This window comes from Rhamphochromis longiceps, linkage group LG22 (genome assembly GCF_057381845.1).
Source record: "Rhamphochromis longiceps isolate RC_006_pf linkage group LG22, R_longiceps_female_GT1.1, whole genome shotgun sequence".
Classification (NCBI taxonomy): Eukaryota; Metazoa; Chordata; class Actinopteri; order Cichliformes; family Cichlidae; genus Rhamphochromis; species Rhamphochromis longiceps.
The window spans coordinates 34,408,233-34,433,530 of record NC_140577.1 but is presented as its reverse complement, the minus strand read 5'-3'; the positions used below and the strand labels follow the sequence as shown (position 1 = coordinate 34,433,530).

General features: G+C 50.2%; 1 protein-coding gene and 1 pseudogene across 1 annotated transcript; one reads left to right on the top strand and one right to left on the bottom strand.

Annotated features, from left to right (window-relative positions):
• Positions 1–8,087: 8,087 nt before the first annotated feature.
• LOC146644394 (putative Bax inhibitor 1 pseudogene) lies at positions 8,088–8,879 on the bottom strand (annotated as a pseudogene).
• A 15,172-nt stretch (positions 8,880–24,051) lies between these two features.
• On the top strand, positions 24,052–24,749 carry LOC146644393 (myelin-oligodendrocyte glycoprotein-like). The gene is made up of 2 exons (XM_085395428.1): positions 24,052–24,076; positions 24,241–24,749. The coding sequence occupies exons 1-2, from the start codon at positions 24,052–24,054 to the stop codon at positions 24,747–24,749; spliced, it is 534 nt and encodes a 177-aa protein (XP_085251554.1).
• Positions 24,750–25,298: the final 549 nt, after the last annotated feature.

Here is a 25,298-nt window from a genome sequence, read left to right as displayed (position 1 = left end):
GCAGGCCCACCGTATTGGACGACAACGACGAAACCGTACCCTGGGACCTAAATCCCTGGTATTCTAAGACCCCGAAAGACAAAGTGCGATTACACCGCCGGGGTTTCGCGACGCAACCGCCGACATCTCGATGGTTACAAGCGTTACACACAGAGGACACAAAAGGCCGTCGAGGGGATCTGCGGAGCAGCAGTAGCAGCAGCGGCAGAGAACCCTCGGAGGATTCCGAACTCGGCGGGCCAAAGAGCACAATCGAAGAGGATACCCCAGGCAACTCGGAGCGCCGAGAACCCCCAGAGCAAACGGTGGTGACAAAGGACAGGTCTGTGGAACACCGCCTGAAACAGAAATTGAAAAGCCATCGCAAAACCCTACAAGCTGATCGGCTGTCTCACGGCCATCCTTATCGACTCGACCCAACTTACGTCAAGAAGTACTCGCACAGTTCAAATGACTTGCCACGCTAAGTGGATGGTGTATCTCGCAATGTGAATAAAGTACACTCAACACATGTGGGTTGTTTTCATGTCGTTTATTCTTGAGATCAACACACACACACACACACGCACATACATACATTTATATTGGTACTGCACAAACGCGTTTGTCACGAAAGCCAACGGTTTACATTCAGCTGTGCGCAGAACCTCTCCCCGGTATGAATAGGACTAGTTGTGTATCCTTTACAAGCTCTAATAACTTGTCCGCAGGCAAACCCCTGGACGCTTTCCACTATGGTCAGGGCATGGCGTATCACAGTTCTCAGATATTGTTTTACGTGACCGTCGTCGATAACTGCTTCAACGTTCGTCTGGTTGAGTTCTCCGTTCGCGGCGTCCGCTGCATTCGCACGACACAGGTCTGGTACACCCTGGTAGCCACCTCCATTGGCTACCAGGGTAAGCATCGATAGCGTGCTATTTGGCGTGTAAGGCGACATGAGCTCGAACACGTCGAACGCCTCGTCGTCCTTTATAGCGCGTAGCAACTCTTCGACGCAGTCTCCTCCGGTTTCGGTGTTCACCCGCCTAGTGGCCAGCAATCCTCCCCATATGCCCTTATTGACGTGCAGATCATACCCGGGGTCCAAGGGCGCTTCTAACTGAGCAGCCCTGTCGCGTTGGTTTGGTAGCTGAACGGTGAATCGGTCGCCTTGTTGCAATTGCTCGTGGCCCGTGTTGATCAGTTCGACTTCGTACATGTGAGGAGCGTTGAGAAACGGCCTACTGGCCATGGAACTGTTGGCGGAGCACACGGCCACATCCTTTAGAGTTTGAATGTATTCCGCGTTCAGTCCGTGTAGCGTAGGCACATATAGGTCTCCGTCGCGAACAAAGTGGAATAACCCCCCGGGCAAGTCGTTGTTTGCTGAATTGTATTTGTAACTGCCGAAAGGAACATCCTTGGAGGGGTTTTTCCGCTCAGTGAGACCGTGCGTGTAGATCCGTATAGGTCGATGTACTCGCGTGGACGACATGGCTTGCTAGCGCTTATTCGTGTACACTTCAATCTTTGAATAGCAACCTCTTAGCCAGAGTGCGATCGCAGCTGTGCGGTCGCTGTGTAAGGTTAGGCCGAGTCAATACGATTGCCACCGCAGTAAGTATTTCTAGTGCAGTCGTACTGTTGCGACACTTTGACGATCTGAGCAATTTGACTGCGAGCGTGTTCATGTCACAATCAGACAGAGGTCCAAACGACCGAGAGAACCAAGGGCACCAACGAGCAACTATGTACGTCTCCAAGTCATCTTGTGCCAACCGCTTAGGTGGTGTGTTGTTAGCCGCGAAGAGCCGGTCGGTGTGAACCGTGTTATCGGCGCCAGTGTTTCCCCGCGAGCCGGTCGAACATGTCAGGAGTATCATTTCTTCCAACGTCAGTCTGTGCCAACAATCTCCATCCATCTCGGCCTTGTGAAAAAAAAAAAAAAAACAAACAAAAAAACCCCCACACAAGCACCCTTTCAGCACGAGTAGTTCATCTCCACTCTCTTACGATACATCACCAGGTTGTCGTTATAAAAATCAACACGTCCCACCTTGTTAGCAAAGTTACAGTTTGTCATCCGTAGGTTTTCTCGGTTCACCACCCTGGTCAACACCACATACACCGAGGGTTTAATAGGCGAACTCGCAAAGTACTTAGGGGGGTGGTACAGCACCTGACCGTGAACTGTACAGCCTTGACAGTCGTATGTGTTCATGGCCAACAAACACGCCAGCGGGTGGGTGGCCACCACCCAGTTGTGACAGCGCCACTCGGAGGGACTCACTCTGTAGACCGTGCCGCTCTGTGTTCCCCTCACGTGAAACACGTTGAATCCCTCACTCGTTTTTAATTTAATGTCGACTATCACGCCCTCGGTGTCGCTGGCTTTTGCCTCGTTCGCCTGTCGCAGAGACTCTTTGGAAGGCAGAAGAGAGCTGGGCCTTCGGCCACTTGCTATTTGTATCCCGTTCGAATCCATGTGCCATATCAGCCTCACTCTACAGCCGATCCAGAGTCGATCCACGGTGAGATAATCCCTCTCCGTGGGCCGAACACCCGGGCGGTACGGCGGTAGCGAGAACAGTTTCGGCAGTGCCTGAGCGGCCTGTTTCAGAACGTCGTACCAGGCTCTTGGGCCTTCGCGCGAGGCGCCGCAACGTGTAACCTTGAGAAACCTGTCTCCGGTACGTACGTCTTTCGTGTAATGCTTGATGTACGCCGCCATGTACTCCCTCTGCTGTTTATCCTGATGAAATACACGCAGCCTGTCCGGGTGGTACGTGGGGTCCATCGTGTCTCGTTCGCTGACAGTCGCTTGGCTAGCGAATATCCGTTTGGATTGCTCTGTCACAGTGTTGAATTGAAGATATGTCACAGCCTCGGCGTACTCGGGGTCTTGGAACTGCCTCCTGTTGACAAACAGCGGCGTGCGGTGCGCTAACAACGTCTCGAATCGGCCGTCTTCCCATATCCGTGCAGAAGAACCCACCGGCTGTAGCTGCGAAACGCTACCCGAGAAAATAACCAACGGTCCCTTTCCCGGTCCGTAAAACAACTCCATGCAACGTAACGTACGTTCCAACAGGTCCGCGGTCATCAGGCCGTATTCGTCCACCACGATAACATTGACACCGAGAAACGGAGGGGCGTCTTGCATGGGAGCCTGCTCAGAAGGCTTGGTCGACACCCTTAGTTTTTGAAACAAAGCACTGCAGGTCGCACACGATTCGGGGCTCGCTGTGACGCACGAGTGTCGTTCGTTCAGGTGTTTGTCTTCCATTAGCTTAGAGCGGTACACTTTCGTAAACTTTGCTAGTGCGACGCAGTGCAGTTCCCGGTACGTCTCGGTGAACCGCTCCAGCGACAGGTTGTTATCCAGTAGTCCTTTTCGAAATCCCATGAGCTTGTGTAACGTATACACGTCCTTGATAGAACACATTTCCCCTAGGGTTCCCGCGGCCTTGTTCGTCAGGGCGCTAACGGCCACGCTCACGTTCATCTTGTTCAGCTGCGCGATCAGCAGCGAAATTGCATACGATTTGCCACACCCGGCGTCACCGCTGAGCAACGCCACTGTCAGCGCGCGTCCTCGACACATGTGCAAGCGTGTCATAGCCCTGACCCATTGTTCTTGGCAATATCTAGAAAGCGCTAACATGGCCGCGTGTCTGTTATTATCCACATCACTTTGCTCCGATTCCACGCGTTGTCTTTTCCGAGACGGCTCGCCTGCAGCGTTGCCCGCGGGTCGATTGTCGGCCATGCTATTTGTTGCGATTACGGCCACGGCGAATCGAACACCACCCGTTTGTGTACTCTGGCCGCACTTTCCTGTTGAGACTTATATGCGAGAGCTTGTTGGCTGGTAAATGCAGGGACCCGCCCTGCTTTGCCTTGGTCGTTCACCCGGCTCTTGCGTCTGAGAAAATCCGACAGCGAGTCACCTACTCTGAAGGGGTCGTCTGCGTGTTTTACACCATCCGCAGCGGGGTTGTTCACGTGAGAAGGGGCCTCTATGCCTTCGATGACCGATCGCAAGGCCCTACTACGGACGACCTGCGAGGATGACGACTGCGCGTCGAGATCGCGGCCCAATCCTGCAGTCAGAGACATGTACAACACACCTTGCTCCTTTCGAACCTTGTAAGCCCTGTCTCGCACGCGCTCGAATCGCTCAAAGGCCTTAGACACGGTGTCGCGGAACAAGACGACGTACGCCGTGTACATGGACTTGCCTGTGCACAGAGCCGCGGTTGTCACGCCGCCTTTACCTGTGCTGCTCAACACAGTCTGAAGCCCGGCTAACACTTCGACGAGCGGGGCGTGTGCCCCGTACTCAAACAGCAGCCAGGCGAATTCGTCCGCGTCTATCCTGTCCGCGGAGATGTAGTCGTTTCCGTGGGTGCGGGTTCCGGAGCGAAAACCAAAGTGTTTCGCGTACCACTGCGGGTCCGTGTGCGAGAGCATAATGTTTATATTTTCCAGCAGCACGGTGAACCCGGTGGCCAGTCTACTACCCATTCTTATCTCGTACAGTTTGTGCAAGACCCCCGCCGGAGTAACGGGCTCTCCCGGTTTGAACATGTGGTCTTCGGGAAGAGTCACCGCTAGATAATGGCTGCCTACCCAGTCCAAGCGAAGCAGGGCTTCAAGGTCCGCTTTGTTTTCGGCGTCTTCGGTAGCCGACGATGATGCCGTTTGAACTGTCGACAGTTGGACCCTAAGGGCCTCCCGTTCTTCGCACGCCTCGTCTAAAGCTTGCCTGGTTGCCGCTAGTTCCTTCTTACACAATTCAAGGTCGGCTGCCAGTCGGTGGGATTGGTGCGGCACATTGGGTCTGTTTGACGTTGACTCGGACTCGCGCGCATCTCGCTCCCGGCGTTGCGTACGCTCCAACTCCAAGGTGTTTTGAAGCTCTAGCAGTTCACGTTTCAGGCTGTTGATTACCCGCGTGTGACACCGATCGCTCTTCTCGCTCGAGTCTTCCCGCTGTCCTGGCGGCCCGCATAAAGCTCGACTTCGCCTTACGGACATTCTCGGTTTCGATGTTGGTAATGGTGACGAAAGGCCTCGACCGACATGCGCTGCGTAAAGCCGCACAATCACAATAATAATAATAATAATAAAAATAAATCACACCCAGAGGCCTTTAGGTTTGGACATTGAGTATATCTAAAATGTATGAATCGCAAGTTGAACATTTTCGCTGGCGTAGAGTTCTATGAACAAATAGCACCAACTCCGCGAAAGTCGAGAAAGCCGTAAAGTTCATTGAAGTCTTTCATGTCAGACAGAAAAGTTGTCATGGAATCTGAAAATGTCACACACACACACACACACACACACACACACACACACACACACACACACACACACACACACACACACACACACACTGGAACTCAGGCATAGTTCAACATTTGTCACTGTTGTAAAGTTGTAAAAGAAAACAAAAAGCACCAACATCGCCAAAGTGGAGAAAGCCATAACGTTTATTGGGGTCTTTCATGTCAGACAGACAAGTACTCGTGAAATGTGAAAATGTCACAGACACTGGAACTCAGGCATAGCAGTTGACAACATCAAGCAATATGTTCGAATTTTATCTAACACCGCGCAAAGACAAAAGGAAAGGACATTAAGATTCATCGCATTATTACTACTATTCAGCGGCACAAAAAGTCACGGTGACACATCAAATCGTTCAAAGAAGTTCTTAGTCTTGTCTTCTCGTAAAACGGCAAGTTGTTGTTCTTTTACATCAGCAGTTCCCTCTGCGTGTATCTGACAGGAATGACGATGGAGGTACAGTTGGTACACGTGTGGTCTTCCGTGTCATTTTGGGTTACCGCTCCGTATTTCTCGTCCGGGGTAACAAATGATAGACTCGCAACTCTGGTCCGTGTGACAGGAGAGTAAAGCCACCAAGGCATTCATGTGATGATAATGTGTTAACTTCAAGTCCATTGGCCTCTTGACAACGGTTCCTTTTACTCCCATCGTCTCTCCATTTTTAGTTTTTACACTCGACACACGAGCGTGCCGTTCGAGTGAGTCCCTTTCGTGCGCCGTAAAAGTCCTGTCTTTCAAATGCACCCCGTCGTACCAATCCATGTCAAGTCCGCGTATATGCACGGAGTCTGTAGAGAGGGCTCTTTTGCAACTATGTGCGCGTTGTAATGTACGAAACCCCTCCCTGGGACTCGAGAATCACAAACGTAGCTGTCGCTTGTATCCTTTTTGCCTAACTCTCATCACCACTGATAATCATCATGACAATCAATGTGTGACACAGACTCCCCGGCACTGTTAATTTTTAGACTTCTGCCATTTTCTGGGTAAGACACGCGCTTTGCACCGAGATACGCTCGGTGCACGTGTGTATCTAATACGCGGTGTTTTCCCCATGTTATGTCCACCATCTAAGGTGCTCTGTCCTGGGTTGCTGCATGTATCCTCTCTTGAAGAAACATTGTTTCCACGTGCTCTATCGCTCGCCACTGTGTGATGCATGTCTGCTGCATGTCTGCTGGTAGTTAAAAGACAAAGTGTAAGAGACACCTTGTCCTGTACGACCGCTCCACATGATATTATACGTTTCTTGCCTCAGCGTCACCAGGATAAAACCCTGACCATTCTGCCCAGCTGTTGTGCATGTCCACTGAGGGGGGGGTTAGAGGCAAGCGGATATTATCGTGCTGGGAAAGGTGAGCTACTGTAGGCGCACACGCTGAACATCTCGTGAGTTGGTCCGATGTGCAAAACAAAAAAAAAAAACATATTGGTAGAATGATTATATTATGGGCCGTTCATATGTGATAACGTTCCTTTTCACCGCTTGTTTGCAGCATAAACAGAAACGAGAGTCGCAAGTTGGAGTGCCTGCACGCACAGCCAATCCGTAAACCACCCCCACCTACCCCTACCCCTACAACTACCCGATGGTTAAACAGAATACATAAAACCGAACCCCTGCTTCTATGTTCACCGGCATTCGAACAAGTCACACCGTCACCCAAGACGTAGGAACTTTGCAGAGGATAGCAACATAATACAAATACACCGAGATGAACCCGACCGCCCAGCTAGTGCTCTTGGACGGTGCGCAATCGTCTGCGACTTCTACCGCAAAACGGCAGGTCTACTTGGACACGTTTGCAGAGTTCGCCAAGACGGTCGAGCCATTTACTTTAACATTCAAGGTCATGATGTCTAACATGTCTCTGTATAGACACTCGCTGAGTGCTACGGGGAACAACAGCTGGTGTCTGGCTATGCTCCGTCACGTGCACGAACACCCCGTCGACCACGCCGATTACGTCAAGGATTTGTATGTCACCGCCAGGACAATAGCAAGGTTTGTGGACAAGTTACACGAGGCTTCGGGCGATCCCAAATGCGCAGGCCATGACAACAATGTGGGCATGTCCGAGGACGATTACGAAATGTGGTTCACTCTTGAAATGGACCACGACTTCACGGTGAGAGTCAAGGTCGAGCCTACTGCTAAGTGTCCCAGCGAGACCGCTCGCGTCTTGAGACGAGGCGTTGTGGACATCGACCCGGTCTGGAATATCATGGCGGAGGTAACGGGCTATATCTGCCTATACGCTCTGGGCGCAGAGCTAATGGCCTCCGATTCGGCCGACAATGCTGAGAATCAAGCTGCCTCCCGGAGCACGGGCGCCGCAGGCGACCCGGCCATCGCCGAGCCCGACGACACCAACGCATTGCAGCTGAACCAAGCTGCCTCTCAGAGCACCGTTACTGCTGACAAGCCAGCCGTCGTCGCTGAACCCGACGACATCAACGTATTGCAGCTGAGGAATCGCAAAGTCCTCAGAACGCCCGCTGAACCCGACGACATCAACGTATTGCAGCTGAGGAATCGCAAAGTCCTCAGAACGCCGGCTAAAGCGAGACGCGGCGCTCTGCATTAACCTCCTCTCTAGCATAACCTTGTTCACCGAGCGTACAAACAACCCACATACAATGTTGCAGTCTTTGTTTATTGTCAACAATAAAACAATCATGAACAGAAGCATGCAGCATTTGTGTTCTTTTAGGCAATGTAATAATACGGCATACACGCACTCATTTCACACATCGGTTGTTATCATGTTGCACACAATACGTTCGGAGAACGTCTTCTTGTTCTTCTCCTTCGTGGAAAGGATGATCAGCAGTCTCCTAAAAACGCTAATGAAATCCACAAACAAGGTCACACAGTGCCAGATGTAGTCCTTGTCCCCGTTCTCCGCTTTCTCGATAATGCGCTGAGTATTAAACAGGACAAATCCGCACATGACGAGCGGTCCCAGGTATGTGTTCGCCTCAAACAGAAGCGTAGATCCGAAGAACACGTTCGTCAGAGACACCAGGAACAGAATAGAACAGCCGGACATGAGTGTGCCACGGAGGAACAGGTGGCTCCTGTGTGTGTCGCACAAGGCGCTGAGAGTGAAGCAGATGAAAATCACAGAGGTTCCCACGAAGGCGGTCACGATGATATTCGGATCGACGGCGAAGACACTGTCCAGTATGGGTCCAAGGCTAAAACCTGTGAGCAAGGCAAATCCTTTGAGGATAGCCAGTCTTTTCCTTTCTGTCTCAGGGTTATAGGGGGTCATGACAAACCAGATAAACAACCCCAGTGACGTGAGGGTAGCCACCGCAAGACAGATCAACAACCCCAGGACTGCGAGGGGGGACACCGCACTCACTGTAACCAGGAGTGGGACCAGATAGATGTAGACGTAGAAGCCGACAGCGGCCAGACACATGCAAATTGCCAAGCTTGAGTACACGTTTTTCAAGTGCTCCAGGGTGGAGTGCGATATGTGGGAGAACTGGAAGAGAGCATCTGTCTCGCTGTGGTCAAACACATTCATGGTGAAACCACAGACTGTGATCGGATGATACGTCGTATAATATTGGTTTGTAATGAGTCAATGCAGACGGTACAAAAAAAAAACAGAGTTCAATCACCAAGTGTATTCGCCGTAGCGGCAATAAAAATACAGAACCAAGACGAGTCTGAGGTTTTTGGTTTTTATTTAAATATCGACTGATCTCGACTTCTCAATAAATAAAAATCAAACCAATGTAACCACCAGACGGGGGAGCTCGACAACAACATATGTTTCCCCATTTGTTAACGTCATTTCAACCGCACCTTATTCATATCCTCACCCCCACCAATTCTCTATATTAATGATACTTCTCCAGAGAGAAATTAACTACTGCATTGACCAACCATTCAGTGAAGACCATGTTGACCTTTATCACTCTAATTGCCGCGCTGTGTGCCAGCTCTTTAGCTTGCGTCGGGTGGTCGGAAGCTGAAATGCCTGAAAACCTCCACTGCAACACCGATTACAATAACCAAATCAGGTGTGAGTACAAAAGAGACACCGACGCTCGTTGTGTATTTTATTTTAAATACAAATCCAGACGTTTAAACTATACCTTTGTGGGACTAATGGAACGCTCTACTACACGCTCTGTTTTCTATCCCGATGATGGCTCAACATACGTTTTTCAAAGTTTTCAAAAGTACAATGTTGAGATAGACTGCGAAGGAGTGAAATACAGCGGCGTGTTCAAGCCTTCTTGTGCAATTGTAACTGATGCCCCCACCGTCAGCTGTGAAATTGGAACTTGTGTTTTCGAAGCCCGATCTCACGAGCGTTTAATCGACGGCAAGGATGTCACTTATAAATACCGCATCAGATCTGTCCTAGGGGATTGGAGTGATCTACATTCCATCAATGGCCCCGCAACTGGACTTACCGTGGACATCAACGATGAATGCGATCGTCTTATGAGTACACTAGCCGTCGACATTACTGATGTTCGTATGGAAATTGAAGTTTCCGTCTGGTACACAGCTGAAACCGGACACACTCTGTTTAACACTGAAGCTATCTACAAGAAGCACACCTGGCGCCCTTAAACCCAGTGTAACCAAATGTGTAACCAAATGTGTAACCAATGTGTAACCAATGTGTAACCAATATAAAACAATAAAAACATTGAAATCAAAGACGTCTAAAGTAATTTATTTATATTACAAATCAAACAGAAGTAGTACGAAATGGGATCTGGCGGGCCTCTGTCACCGAGAGAAGTGTTATCTGCGAAGCAATGGCCAATCTATGACATAGAAAGTTACACGTTTCTTGTGATTCATGTTTATTGTGACACAATGTACAAAGCGGCAATCGTAGTACATAGGAAACATGGTAAGATGTCACATATTTGTCATTCCGCGGCGTTGCTGATACACACTTGCATTAGTCCCTTCTTCTGTGTACGTTGTGTTAGTGTGTACATTCAGTCAACATACCGTGGGATGTAAGGGCGGCCTCTGCCGGCCGTGCACCATATCAGCATACCCAGGGACTGTACCAAGGTTTACGCCGAGGTACTCGTTGGTATCATGTATCAAAATAAAGACGCTGCACAGAAATGTATAATGGTGTTTTTGTTTATTGTGAAATACAGGTAATCACACATCACTCTTTATACACAGTCATAATGTTAAACCTCATGTCTACACAACCGAAGCCCCCACTGAGGGAATAGACACAATCTCCAACAAGCTATAAGGGTCGTCGGTGAAGATGCCAAAGACGTCCAGGTTGTACACGGCCAGAATCAGCGAGATGCTGGCCTTGGTGTCGTCGGGTACCGTGGGGCATCCAAAGAGGTATCTGAGTGCACGCACCTTCCCCGCGGTGGTTTTATATATGTGATATAGCATATATTGTTCATCGGGTAAGATCAGCCGTTCCTCAACCATGATCTCGACTGCGTCGTCAACAGTCGTGATTTTGTCCAGGAAGCTGCCTTCTCTGACTGCACGCCGGAAGCTCGGCAACGTCGAGCCGATCATGCGCTCTGCAGCGTCGGTTAACTTCAATTGTGTCAGTTTTCGTTCTGCGGAGATATACACATGAGTATACGAGCAAAAAAAAAAAAAAGTGTTTTGCCGGACACGATGGTACTTCGAAAAGAAGTACAGTACCTGTCTTCCCCCTTGGTCCCCGTTCCGCCAAGTCCTGGTACAGGCGGGGATCAATGTGACCGACCAATGACAGTAACACTTTGGCTCGGACCTCATCCTCCATGCAGTATTCGACTAGGGCTTGGAGGCGATGCACGTAGTTTGGTATATCCGTCATATCTGGTGTGTCTGGGAGCTCCCTCGTGTATCTTTCGAAAATACTTTCGGTTAGGTAAACGCACCGCTCTGCAATGTCATGTTGCCACGACTTCAGTCGTTCCACAGCCATAACGGTACCTTATGTGGCGATAGGAGTGTTTATACGTGAGTGGTAATGGGATGACTATATCAATAGCTGTTCTCGATTACTCGTACAACTTTAGGACAGCTTTATCCGACAATGAAAGGGGTTATAACCAGATCCACACAGTGGCCGACCTAGACGCAGGAGCCAGCCGACCTGCAGTTCCAAAGCTCCCGACCTGCAGTTCCAAAGCCCCCGACCTGCAGTTCCAAAGCCCCCGACCTGCAGTTCCAAAGCCCCCGACCTGCAGTTCCAACGTTCCCGACCTGTAGTTCCAACGTTCCCGACCTGCAGTTCCAACGCTCCCGACCTGCAGTTCCAAAGCCCCCGACCTGCAGTTCCAACGTTCCCGACCTGTAGTTCCAACGTTCCCGACCTGCAGTTCCAAAACTCCCGACCTGCAGTTCCAAAGCTCCCGACCTGCAGCACGGAGCAGCCGACATAGCCACGAGAGTGTCCAACTGACAACTGCTCTCCCATAAGTACACCGCGCAATAATAGAGCAAACCTAGCATTCTAAAGCGTATCCACATTTGGGTTGGTAGCAATGAGCGTGGACAAACTGCAAGCGCACAGGCACAGCATCATCGACAGTTGCTGCTTTGAACCTGTAATATACAAGGAGTTCATTCGTCGTTACCCGGACACCGAGCTATCCAGGTCCCTCGAGACCACGGACCCCGTAACGCGAATCCGGGTACTTGTGGATTACTGTCTTGACAACGATGAGCGTGCCGAGGCGTTGCTTAGTATACTACAGACTCACTGCATGCATTTGTATGCCTTGCTAGAAGCATAGGACCCCGCATGTAATAACATAGCAAACCTAGCATTCTAAAGCGTATCCACATTCGGGTTGATGACAATGAGCGTGTACAAACTGCAATCGTACAGGCACGACATCATCGAAGGTTGCTGGTGCTATGAACCTGTAATATACAAGGAGTTCTTTTATCGTTACCCGGACACCGAGCTATTCATGGCCCTCGAGACCCCGAACGCCATGAGGCGAATCCGGACACTCGTGGACTACTGTCTGGACAACGATGAGCACGCCGAGGCGTTGCTTCGTATAGTACGGACTCACTGCAAGCATTTATACGCCTGGCTAGAAGAAAACGGCCCGAAAGGCCCCCTAGGTACCATTGACAAACGCACAACTTAAAGAAACTGGAGACGGTCTGTTGGTGTCGTATGTGTTTCATTTTGTATCATGTCTTACGTTTTATTTTTGTTTTGTTTTGTTTTTCACTAGAGCGAACCAAAACCACTCACACCTTGACCCCTGCAGCGATGCTTGCCTTGGGGTGGAAAGGGAAGGGACTCAACGGCGCCGAACTAATGGAGGACATGGAACTACACCAGTTGTTATCCAGAGTCACCACAATCCAGGACGCCGTTGAGGACATGTGGGCAGAAGGCGTGATCCTGACCGAGGAATACGAAGAGCTTGTTCTCGCAACCAAGATGTCGTGTCAGGAAAACACAATTCGCAAGATGCTTAGTGATCCAGACATACCAGTTGCTACAAAGCACAGTATTGGCCTGATACTCATGTCACATAACATGCACATATACGGACTGACGGACGAATGGAAAGGCTATAAAGTGTTTCGAGCTACAGACTCGTAGACTGCGCACCGTAACCAGTGAAATGTATATGTGTCGCTCCCGATGTTATTGTGAATGTGAATGTTGGCAACAGCAAATAAAATCAAGGTGACACACACAGGGTTTGTGTGGTTTCTTTTTATTAGTGTGGTCCGATGTTTATGTTCACAAGTCATGTAGGTACACTGCATGTTACACAAAGGACATTCTTAGTAGGTTTATCATCGCTTCCACAAGCACCGTAGCCGGTATGTTACACACAGCACAGCTCAATTGTGGACACGCCTCACTGAATCCCATTTTATCTCTGGCGTTCTGGATACCAAAACAAAAAGGTGTTCCACTTCAAGGCGTCTTGGTTGGTGTCACACCACAGCAGGCAAGTAGCTTGCTGCGATTCCGTCTCACGGAAAACATCACCTAAACGAGGCACCACACTAAAGCGGTCATCCACCAACTCCCGTAGGTCTTTGTCGATCGCCGCGCTTACGAGTTTCCAGCGGTTGTCTTCAAACCGGCAGTCGGTGTGTCGATCTGCCTCTCCTGGTATCCAGCTGAGCGTGAAGTATTCTTTGTAAGCTTTCCACAACTGCTCAGTGAAGCGCTCTATATCCATCGTGTCGTCTTCCATCAAAAGGGTCAACGTCCACCCTAAGTCAGCGGTGCGATCCACTTGCACGTACCACGGCCAGCACACGTAATCCCTGTTCGTGTAATATCTCGACCAAAACTGACACAGCTGAAACCCGTCCGTGCTCAGCGCACCCAGGTCTTCCACCTCCAAAAGCTTTATATACGGCAGTAACGTGTGCAGTTTAGGCTTCTCGTCCGCGGTCATCTTGGTCGTCATTGAGCTCGAGAGCACGTGCCTTTTCATAATTTTGTCTAGCCTGGGGCTGTAGAGTCTAGAGAGTTTGTCGATCTTAGAGTCGGGGAACGCCACCCTGGGATGGCGTACGGTGAGTCGATGAGTACCTGGCATTGTAACGACGGTATGCATGTAGTGCGATGTGTGTGGTGACAGTGTCTGTGTAATATATACCTCGCAGGAAACATAAACAACACATTTGAAATCCGGCGGTGACACGGGAGACGTACGCACCATCGGAAGGCTACCGACACACACCTGGGCTGTCAGATACTATAAAAGCTCAACTTGTTTAGAAAGGAGACTCACAGATCCATTCGATCCACCAGAACACAATGCCCTCAGCTTACCACATTACCACTCTCCCACACGGAGGCCGTATGGCCTGGAAAGGTGGACGCCGTATCTCGATTCACAAACAAAGGGTCAGACGACATAATGGCATTACACGTTTTACACACCGAGATCAGAGAGAAATTCACGGGTGAGGAGCTACGCTTTTGCCAAGGAGGTCATTACATTGACTACGTTTTGGACGTGGCCGATTTGAACACCGAGAGCCTGCTCGGGTTCCACATGGCGGAGTTCTGGATGAACAATCGCATCAGCTGCACTCCGGATTGGGGCCGGTGGTATATGCAGGTGGACCGAGGTCCCCAATAGCTGTTGGCGGCTCCACGTGATGCTGGCAGATGCCGACAAGACCGAGGTCGACGCGGAGCGTTTCGTGGAGACCTTGTGGCGAGCCTACAAGGACTACTTTGGTCGCAGCTGGTTACCCCGAGGCGTCACGAAGACCGCGGCGTACGATGTGACACGACTGTACGAGGACCGGGAGTTCGAGGATAGCAGGGTGCAACTGATCCGTAAACACCCGGAGGAGTTTGACAATGTCATAGAGGGTCATTTGGGCAAACTACCCGCTCTGGGCGATGTGTATCGTGCCCAGTTACAGCACGAAGAATGCATGCTCTGGTGTGACACCAACGATCCTCGTTACACAGCGCCCGCATCTCGCCTGTGGCGTACGATGCTGGTGATCTAGTCTGACTGTATTTGACAGCTTGCTTTTTCTGAATGTATGCTACAAAATTGTGTATGCCGTCGACGGCAACAGCAAACCCCAATAAACTTTAATGTCAACTCTGATTTCTGCCCAAGTTTTTTGTTTATGTGTCTGTGATTCTAGCAGTTATTACATTGAATGATATTAGCAAGCAGGAGATAGGAGACGATGCGATGTTGCACACATTCTCTTTATTTATCCGGTTACCCAATTACACACACAAAAAAGACACTGAAACACTGTTAAGTGAACACTAGTATGGCCAAGCAAGTAAATTGAAATCATCATCATTATCATCATCATCATCATCGTCATCAACATCACATTTTACAAGTGAGCCGTTGCTCTGTCATATACCGCTGTAGGTGACCGTATTCATGGCCGCAACTTCGTCGTCCGTCAAATGTACCCAGTGTACAGCACAATTGAACTGTGTGTATTCGTAACCAGCTTCCTTTGTGGGCTGTGGAACGAGTGTTATACGATCAGGTACTTTACAGCGCACCACAAGACCTTGCGCTTTGTGGTCCATGTCTTCCAACCACGTGTGTATAACGGTTATCAGTGTTGGTAGTTGCTCGCTGTGACACAAGGGAAACACAGACTCATCGGTGGGATCGTCGTCCCCTGTGTCATCGGACTGAATGTCATAGTCCTCTACTTCTTCTTCTTCTTCTTCTTCACCGTACTGTATGCCACTGTCGTCTTCTTCGTCGTACCGTATGTCACTGTCGTCTTCTTCGTCGTACTGCATGCCACAACGGTCTGCATCGCCGCATTCAAGATCGCAGTCGCGCTCGGCTATCAGTTCACAACGGTCTTCCTCAAAAAACCCAGAGTCTTCGCAGGCCTGAGCGTCACCCACGAGCGGCTTTAGCACTGGATCTTCGATTGCAGCATTCTCCCCGTACTCTAGCGACTCGTCCTCCCGGTCAACCCATGTGTCACTGCTGATGAACACCGGGCCTTTAGGTTGCTTGTACACGCCCCAGTATCCGGTTACACTCCGTGAGATATTGCCGTGTCTCGCCGAGATGTTCATGTGCTCCGGGACCATCATACCAGTTAACCTACAGGCAATTGCCGCTAGGTTAAAGTAACATCCGTCACTGTGCATATCGGGTTTAGGGAAAGCGGCGTCGTAACCAACGCAGTCGACCAACTCTATATTCCCTGTTAGGAGCACATGTAGTAAATCCAACACACCTCTCAGGGGCATGCATAGCACTTTTGCAAAATACCCCAGGGGCGCCTCGGCGTGCACTTTGCAAGGCCAACTCTCCGAGACGGACTCCGTGAGGGAGGTGAATTTCAGACACGGCACACCAATTGTCGGTGTGATGTACTGAACGGTGAAAGAATGTCCGATCTTCCACTCCCTCGGTCCTATATCGACATATACCCACGGGTGCCGGTCGACGGTCTCCGGGGGATCTTGCTGTGTTTTCTGTCGTTTCGGAGCTGCGATAACCGATGAGGGCACCTCGTCGTCGATGGTGCGTTTTAATGTCGCCATGTCGAACCTCTAGTGCGGTCTGGTGGTAATCTCTGTTGTATGTGCAGATAGATATCCGTGTGTGTGTGTGTGTGTGTGTGTGTGTGTGTGTGTGTGTGTGTGTGTGTGTGTGTTTTCAGAAAGAACGCTTTGACATATATATAATAAACTTAGACCGCTCGTATGACAAGGTAACACAAAGAAACAGTGTAGAGTTGAATGTGTTTTATTTCATTTTTTAGATACAGAAAAAAAACAGTGTAAACATTGAAGCGGTGATGAGTATTCCTAATACACAGCTCTTATTGTTGCCGACACCGGCATCGCATTTCATTTCAATATCTCCTATGTTCAAGGACGCGGACAATGTCTCTTGCTGTGAGGACACTCGATCATTGCGTTTCGGCATATACCGTACTGTGGTTCCACGGACACAACTGTATCCTCGTACGAGGTGTGCCACATATCCTTTGGGTTGGAGAGAAGGGGCCAGTACTGGTCCATGCTGGCGAGGGTATACCGATAACCCAGCGCTTCAATGGGCGTGGGTATTAGCGTCATGTTGCTCGGCACGTTGCATGTGACTAATAGGCCCAGTTTCTGGTAGTCTGTTTCCAACCACTTGTGAACAACAGCCACCAGCCCAGGTAGTTGTTCCGTGTGGCATAACGGAAACACATACTCCAGCTCAACATACTCTGTGGCCATCACGGTTGTCTTCTCTCCGTCGTCAGTTTCGATGCCCCAGCCACTGGTAGAAATAAAGATTGGACCTTCGGGTTGTCTGACTATGGTACAATCTATACCTGGAGTCCCAGTGAACCGTAAGTGCTCCTTGGACACTTCTGGGATCTTAGGCGATGTGTTATTGTTACCGGTGGCATCCTGAAGCTTGGGGGCAGCAGTATCACCGTCCTCGAATACCAGCAACGTGTGGTAACACCCTGCATCTGCACACAAAGCAGCAGGCATACCCTTTACCACTTCTCCGGGGTCCTCTTTGCTAGGAAACACATCCGAGTAAAGGTCCTGGTATTTATCTTCATTGTGCGTGAGAACCATGTGCACTAAATCCAGAAAGACCCTGAGCGGAATGACTATTCGGTCGGCGAACACTTGGTTGTTCTGGGTATTATCCGTAAGCTTAACTTTCTGTCCTGGCTTCACTGTTGGATGTGTACTCACCAGCACCACACAAGGAAGATCGTGTGTGACATCATAATTGATAGTAAAGGCGTTTCCCGTGTCCCAATCCCGTTGACCTAACGTTGCTGTTCGCAAGGTTTTCTTGGGCGGCAACGGGCCCCCGGTCATGTCGTCCACGGGCTGTGCATTTGCGCGCTTACGGTTTGCCATATTCAAAGACATGGTCGCTTCAGTAGCCTGCTCGATCTATAGGTCCTTTTGGTCCACCTAAGCACTCTGAATGAACATATCACAGCTCAATTGCGTTTTTGTGACTATATGATGTGCTAGCAGGGATTGTATTTAGTGCTGCTTGAATTGCTGTGTCCGAGCAATTAATATAGTGTATGTGTGTATTTAGAAACCACGCTACGAAATAAAAGACAGTGAAACCACAGGTCGGCAAGCGCCGACCCACAGGTCGGGAAGCGCCGACCCACAGGTCGGCAGGCGCCGACTCACAGGTCGGCAGGCGCCGACTCACAGGTCGGGAAGCGCCGACCCACAGGTCGGCAGGCGCCGACTCACAGGTCGGGAAGCGCCGACCCACAGGTCGGCAGGCGCCGACCCCACGTCCCCCGTGGGGATGATTCGTCTTTCTCAGTGGTTGTTTATATTGAGACTTAAGTGTGTTAGCCGTGTGTGTGTCTGTGTGTTTTCAGAAAGAACGCTTTGACATATATATATAATAAACTTAGACCGCGCGTATGACAAGGTAACACAAAGAAACAGTGTAGAGTTGAATGTGTTTTATTTTATTTTTACATACAGAAAAACAGCGTAAACATTGAAGCGGTGATGAGTATTCCTAATACACAGCTCTTATTGTTGCCGACACCGGCATCGCATTTCAATATCTCCTATGTTCAAGGACGCGGACGCTTCTTGTTGGGACAATGTCTCTTGCTGTGAGGACACTCGATCATTGCGTTTCGGCATATACCGTACTGTGGTTCCACGGACACAACTGTATCCTCGTACGAGGTGTGCCACATATCCTTTGGGTTGGAGAGAAGGGGCCAGTACTGGTCCATGCTGGCGAGGGTATACTGATAATCCAGCGCTTCAATGGGCGTGGGTATTAGCGTCATGTGGCTCGGCACGTTGCATGTGACTAATAGGCCCAGTTTCTGGTAGTCTGTTTCCAACCACTTGTGAACAACAGCCACCAGCCCAGGTAGTTGTTCCGTGTGGCATAACGGAAACACATACTCGGTCTCCTCGCAGTCCCCGGGCATCATGGTTGTTTTCTCTCCATCCTCGGTTCGAATGTGCCAGCGACTGGTGGTGAGAAAGAGTGGACCTTTAGGTTGTCTGACTATAGTGCAACATACGCCTGGAACACCGGTGTATCTTAAGTGTTCCTTTGACACTTCGGGGATCTTGGGCCAGTTGTTGTAATTCCCCTCTTCATCCTGAGGCATGCGTATGCGATCGGCGATGTTGCCGTCGGGGTCTTCTTCCTCCTCATCGTCGTGCTCATCCTCCTCCTCATCCTCCTCGTCGTCCTCAGCAGGACCATTTATTACCACCGTGTGGTAACAACCTGCATCTTTATATATAGCAGCAGGCATGTTCTTTACAACTTCGTCGGGGTTTTCCGTACTAGGAAAGGCATCGGTGTACAAGTACAGATATTTGTCTTCATTATGCGTGAGATGCATATGCAGTAAATCCAGAAAGACCCTGAGCGGGATGACCACTTTATCGGCAAACAGCTGCTCACCAGCGCTGTCAACCGTGAGTAGAACCTTATGGTCAGACTTCACGGTTGGCCATGTACTCATGAAAGTCACACAGGGGAGACCTCTCGTGACATCGTAAGTGATAGTAAAGGCATTTCCAGTGTCCCAATCCCGTCTGCCCAACGTCGCTCTTCGCCACTTTTTCTTGGGTGGCAACAGACTCCCGGTCATGTCGTCCACGGGCTGCGCGTTTGCGCGCTTACGGTTTGCGATATTCAAAGACATGGTCGCTTCAGTTGCCTGCTCTATCTATAGGTCCTTTTGGTCGGTCCACCTAAGCACTCTGAATGAACGTATCACAGCTCAATTGCGTTTTGTGACTATATGATGTGCTAGCAGGGATTGTATTTAGTGCTGTTTGAATTGCTGTGTCCGAGCCATTAATATAATGTATGTGTGAATTTAGAAACCACGCTGCGAAATAAAAGACAGTGAAACCACAGGTCGGCAAGCGCCGACCCACAGGTCGGGAAGCGCCGACCCACAGGTCGGGAAGCGCCGACTCACAGGTCGGCAAGCTCCGACCCACAGGTCGGCAGGCGCCGACTCACAGGTCGGCAAGCTCCGACCCACAGGTCGGCAGGCGCCGACTCACAGGTCGGCAAGCGCCGACTCACAGGTCGGCAAGCTCCGACCCACAGGTCGGCAGGCGCCGACCCACAGGTCGGCAAGCTCCGACCCACAGGTCGGCAGGCGCCGACTCACAGGTCGGCAAGCTCCGACTCACAGGTCGGCAAGCTCCGACCCACAGGTCGGGAAGCGCCGACTCACAGGTCGGTGGCGTCGAACCCACAGGTCGGCAAGCGCCGACTCACAGGTCGGCAGGCGCCGACTCACAGGTCGGCAGGCGCCGACCCCACGTCCCCCGTGGGGACGATTCGTCTTTCTCAGTGGTTGTTATATTGAGACTTAAGTGTGTTAGCCACTACATAGAAAGAGAGGAGCACAGCGTGAACCTGGAAAGTTCTGGAGTAACTGGAGCGATTATGCAACTTGGATTCCTATAACAACCAGATGTGGAAGATGATCCAACTGATCCACTTGTGTTTTACCTCTACTGTATAACGCTATATATAACGCAGCAGTATACATGTGTTGTGTCTACAATAAAAGTGTAAATCTCTATTGTGTTATTCGTGTCATTTATTCTACGCTCAAAAACACACACCGATAGCTTGGACAGCACGGTATTATTTAGCATGGGGGTGGTACACGTACACTGTTGTTGGATTGATGTGAATGAAATGCACGCAGACAGTTTGTATGTACACATGGTTGGTTTATTGCTGAATAAAACATTACCTGATACACGTACACTGTTGTTGGATTGATGTGAATGAAATGCACGCAGACAGTTTGTATGTACACATGGTTGGTCTATTGCTGAATAAAACATCACCTGATACACGTACACTGTTGTTGGATTGATGTGAATGAAATACACGCAGACAGTTTGTATGTACACATGGTTGGTCTATTGCTGAATAAATCATCACCTGATACACGTACACCAAGGCTTCTTTGCTGTGAGTACCTTCCACGGCGATCCACGTACAACTCTGTGTGGGCAATAACCGATAACCGGATCATCCAAGCAAGCAATGCTACATGTACATTCTGAGAACTTTTTTAACACAGCGGGCACAGACTTTACAGGTAGTATCACAAGAAACACAGCACACATGACCGCAATCCGACAGCCAACACTTGTCCTTTCCACACGATGTGCAAGTCCTGGAGGTTACGCCTGCGGTTGTAATAGTTTTTTTGCCAACGTGTTGCTTGCAAAGAGGACATGTGATCAGCATGGCCTCTTTGTTTCCCAAAGAGGTTATGCACGCTTGGCAACAAAGGTGGCCACACTCTAGGTAGACGTCGCTTTCCTCTCGGCAGACCGTGCATTCGTAAGGGTATGTGAACACGTGATCCTCATCAGGTGGGGGAGTTGTTGTACCTACCGAGCACACGAAACAACTGTAAGCGACTATGACACAGACACACACACACACACAGACCCACACACACACACACACACACACACACACACACACACAGTGTCTTACCCACAATGCACAGCTGATTGTGCTGCCACTGACAAATGGGCGACTCTCCCGAAATGGCGACATCAGCTGCGTGCACGTTATGGCCGTCATCGTAAGATGCGGCGAGTCGACAATCAGCGAGAAACCGACCGTCGTTCCTCAGCACATCGGCGATCGTGGACAGCGGGTCGCTGTAATATAACACGGTGGGTAAGGTTGGGTTGGAGTCCTCTTGGGTTAGACCATCGTCCAGGAGCGACGCGCCTCTCGGTACATTCTGCGGTGTCGTATGTATAGAGTACGGCTTGTTTTTCATGGTGCGGTGCTTTGTGCGAACTTTCAGGTGTTTCATGCGATGATCGAACGTGTCCTTAGCCCCCGCTGTGAACCGGCCAGTTATCATACCTGGAGTGGCCTCCGTGTAGATGAGGTCCATGCCATGGTCAGTCAAGGCTATACAGGGAGAGTTGGATGACAGGGACATGGTGTCGTTCCACACCGTATCACAATGTATGTCGTATCTCTTCAGCAGGTCTCGGATGCACATAGGTTCATCGCATCGGATTTGCAGCAACTTAGTGTCGCCCGAGTGGCTTTTGACGAGAAGAGTCACGCTATGGGGCTCCTGCACAGGGGGATACATTGCAATTATTATTATTATTATTATTATTATTATTATTATTATTATTATTATTATTATTATTATTATTATTATCATTATCATCATTGTTGTTATTATGTAGACACACATAGCTTACAGTGGGTCAACAGCACCACGACACAAAAAACCACCTTACATGTTTACAATGCAGCTGGAAGATAGTGTGAGAATCACAGGCGGTTGTTTTGGCATCCTTCTTCCAACCCTTAGCAGCGACAAGGGCATTGCAGTCATTCACGTGTCTGTAGAACGACGAGCCGGAGCACGGAGTCGTCAGTGTAGTGTAGGTATGTGACACTGTTTTGCTTGCGTCTACATAGGAGTCGAGGATTGTATCAAACCAACCCTCCGTCATAACGACACAACTAGGGTCTACCCACAGATTTTTTGCTCGGCGTAGCAGTTGTTTCTTGATGGCATTAGCCGACAGGGTGTCGATTTGCATGCACACTATCGTCAAATGTTGAGTTGGCAGTTGATAGGCTTCTGCTTCCCATCTTGTCAGGCTCCACTTTCTAACACCTGAATCCTCGGGCGACCACACATTAATGTGAGCTTTAGGTTCCCAGCACCATCGAATGGCCAACGTTATGTACTCCATGGTTGTCAGCCAGCTATAAGTGGGGAAACAGCCTGTGGTAGTGTTTGGGTTTGTTGCACTACAAAAGAGTCTAGCTGAAAACACACTGTGTTACCTCTAAGCTACGAAACTTAAATGTATCTGGGGTTGAGCAGACTCCAAGCGATCTGGTTATATTAGCAGGGATCCAGCCGACCTGGCTACACTATCCAGCCGACCTGGCTACACTATCCAGCCGACCTGGCTACACTATCCAGCCGACCTGGCTACACTATCCAGCCGACCTGGCTGCATTTTCCAGCCGACCTGGCTACACTGTGGTGTTTGGGTTTGTTGCACTACAAAAGAGTCTAGCTGAAAACACACTGTGTTACCTCTAAGGTACGAAACTTAAATGTATCTGGGGTTGAGCAGACTCCAAGCGATCTGGTTATATTAGCACGGGTCCAGCCGACCTGGCTACACTATCCAGCCGACCTGGCTACACTATCCAGCCGACCTGGCTACACTATCCAGCCGACCTGGCTGCACTATCCAGCCGACCTGGCTGCACTATCCAGCCGACCTGGCTGCACTATCCAGCCGACCTGGCTGCATTTTCCAGCCGACCTGGCTACACTATCCAGCCGACCTGGCTACACTATCCAGCCGACCTGGCTGCACTATCCAGCCGACCTGGCTGCACTATCCAGCCGACCTGGCTGCATTTTCCAGCCGACCTGGCTACACTATCCAGCCGACCTGGCTGCACTATCCAGCCGACCTGGCTGCATTTTCCAGCCGACCTGGCTGCACTATCCAGCCGACCTGGCTACACTATCCAGCCGACCTGGCTACACTATCCAGCCGACCTGGCTGCATTTTCCAGCCGACCTGGCTGCACTATCCAGCCGACCTGGCTGCACTATCCAGCCGACCTGGCTACACTATCCAGCCGACCTGGCTGCATTTTCCAGCCGACCTGGCTACACTATCCAGCCGACCTGGCTGCACTTTCCAGCCGACCTGGCTGCACTATCCAGCCGACCTGGCTACACTATCCAGCCGACCTGGCTACACTATCCAGCCGACCTGGCTGCATTTTCCAGCCGACCTGGCTACACTATCCAGCCGACCTGGCTGCATTTTCCAGCCGACCTGGCTGTATTTTCCAGCCGACCTGGCTGCATTTTCCAGCCGACCTGGCTGCACTATCCAGCCGACCTGGCTACACTATCCAGCCGACCTGGCTACACTATCCAGCCGACCTGGCTGCATTTTCCAGCCGACCTGGCTGCACTTTCCAGCCGACCTGGCTGCATTTTCCAGCCGACCTGGCTGCACTTTCCAGCCGACCTGGCTGCATTTTCCAGCCGACCTGGCTACACTATCCAGCCGACCTGGGGTATAATCTCATTGTGAAGAACGTGTGATGATCGCATTGGACATTCTCGGTGGATCACTGAGAAATATGGCCATGTTAAGCTGGTTGTCCTTGTGTGTGTTGTGCACTCCAATAATGTCTTTGTCTCTTGACTCAAAAGGTTTGTAGTCACTCCTAAAACACTATTGTTGACGTGCATGTTTGTGAACTCGCTTGAACGCCGTTTTGTTTCCTGGATGAAAGACATTGTACATTGTACATAGAACGAACGTAATGTTGTAACCTTTATGCGAATAACTAACCAAATGTGTTTCTCTCGTTTAGCTGACACATACGTAACGGCGATATGTGGACAAGACGTGGTTCTTCGCTGTCAGGATACTACAGCGAGTCCAATTCTGGTGGAGTGGCGGAAATCAACCGTATCCAGTTGTTACCTGTACTTCTTTCGAAATCTACGTTCTTACGACAACTACCAGTGTGACATGTTTAAAGGCCGAGTGAAGCTGCTCGAGCCGTCCGTGGGAAACGGAAACTGGTCTGTGATTCTAAGGAACGTCAGTGTAGCCGACACAGGGCTATATACGTGTGAGCTTACAGCCAGAAACACAACAACTGGCCAGATTGTAGAGTCCGAGGGACGTGTCAACCTCACAGTCTCAGAGCTCACAACGGCTCCTTTTTCACACTCTCCACAACCTAGAGGCCGCCCTGGTATAATAGCAGCCCTGATCCTGTTGCTGACCGTCATCGCCGTGTTGTGTGGTGTAGTGTGGATCCGCGCAAACCAAAAACACAAGACCCCTGAGGGCGAAACGTGTTCCAATGTATGAGTCTGACCACGTAATGAAATGTATCTGTACCAAGGGTTTTGCAGAGGTACTTGTTGGTATCATGTATAAAAAAAATAAAGACACTGTGCTGCAATGTGTAATGGTTGTTATTTTATTTGTCAAATACAGTCAAACACCACGCTTCACACTTGTGCTGACACACCACATGTCTACACAACCAAAGCCCCCGCTTGGGGGGTTACAGTCTCCAACCAGCGTTCTGGGAAGATACCGAAGGCGTGTAGGTTGTACACGGCCAGAATCAACGATATGCTGGCCTTCGCCTCGTCGGGTAGTTGTGGGCATTCAAAGAGGCATCTGAGCGCACCCACCTTCCCCTCGGTGGTTTCATACATGTGATATAGCATATATTCTTCATCGGGTAAGATCAGCTGTTCTTGAACCATGAGGTCGACTGCGTCATCTACAGTCGTGATTTTGTCCAGGAAGCTGCGTTCTCTGACTGCACGTCGGAACCTCGGCAGCGACGAGCCGATCATCTGCTCGACAGCGCCGGTTAACTTGAACTGTGTCAGTTTTCGTTCTGCG

Excerpts from the sequence above, each read along its gene's own strand:
- LOC146644393 (XM_085395428.1), top strand. The coding sequence starts at position 24,052 with ATGTCTTTGTCTCTTGACTCAAAAG. Across the intron at positions 24,077-24,240 it reads TTTGTCTCTTGACTCAAAAG|CTGACACATACGTAACGGCG; the intron begins GTTTGTAGTCAC and ends TCTCTCGTTTAG.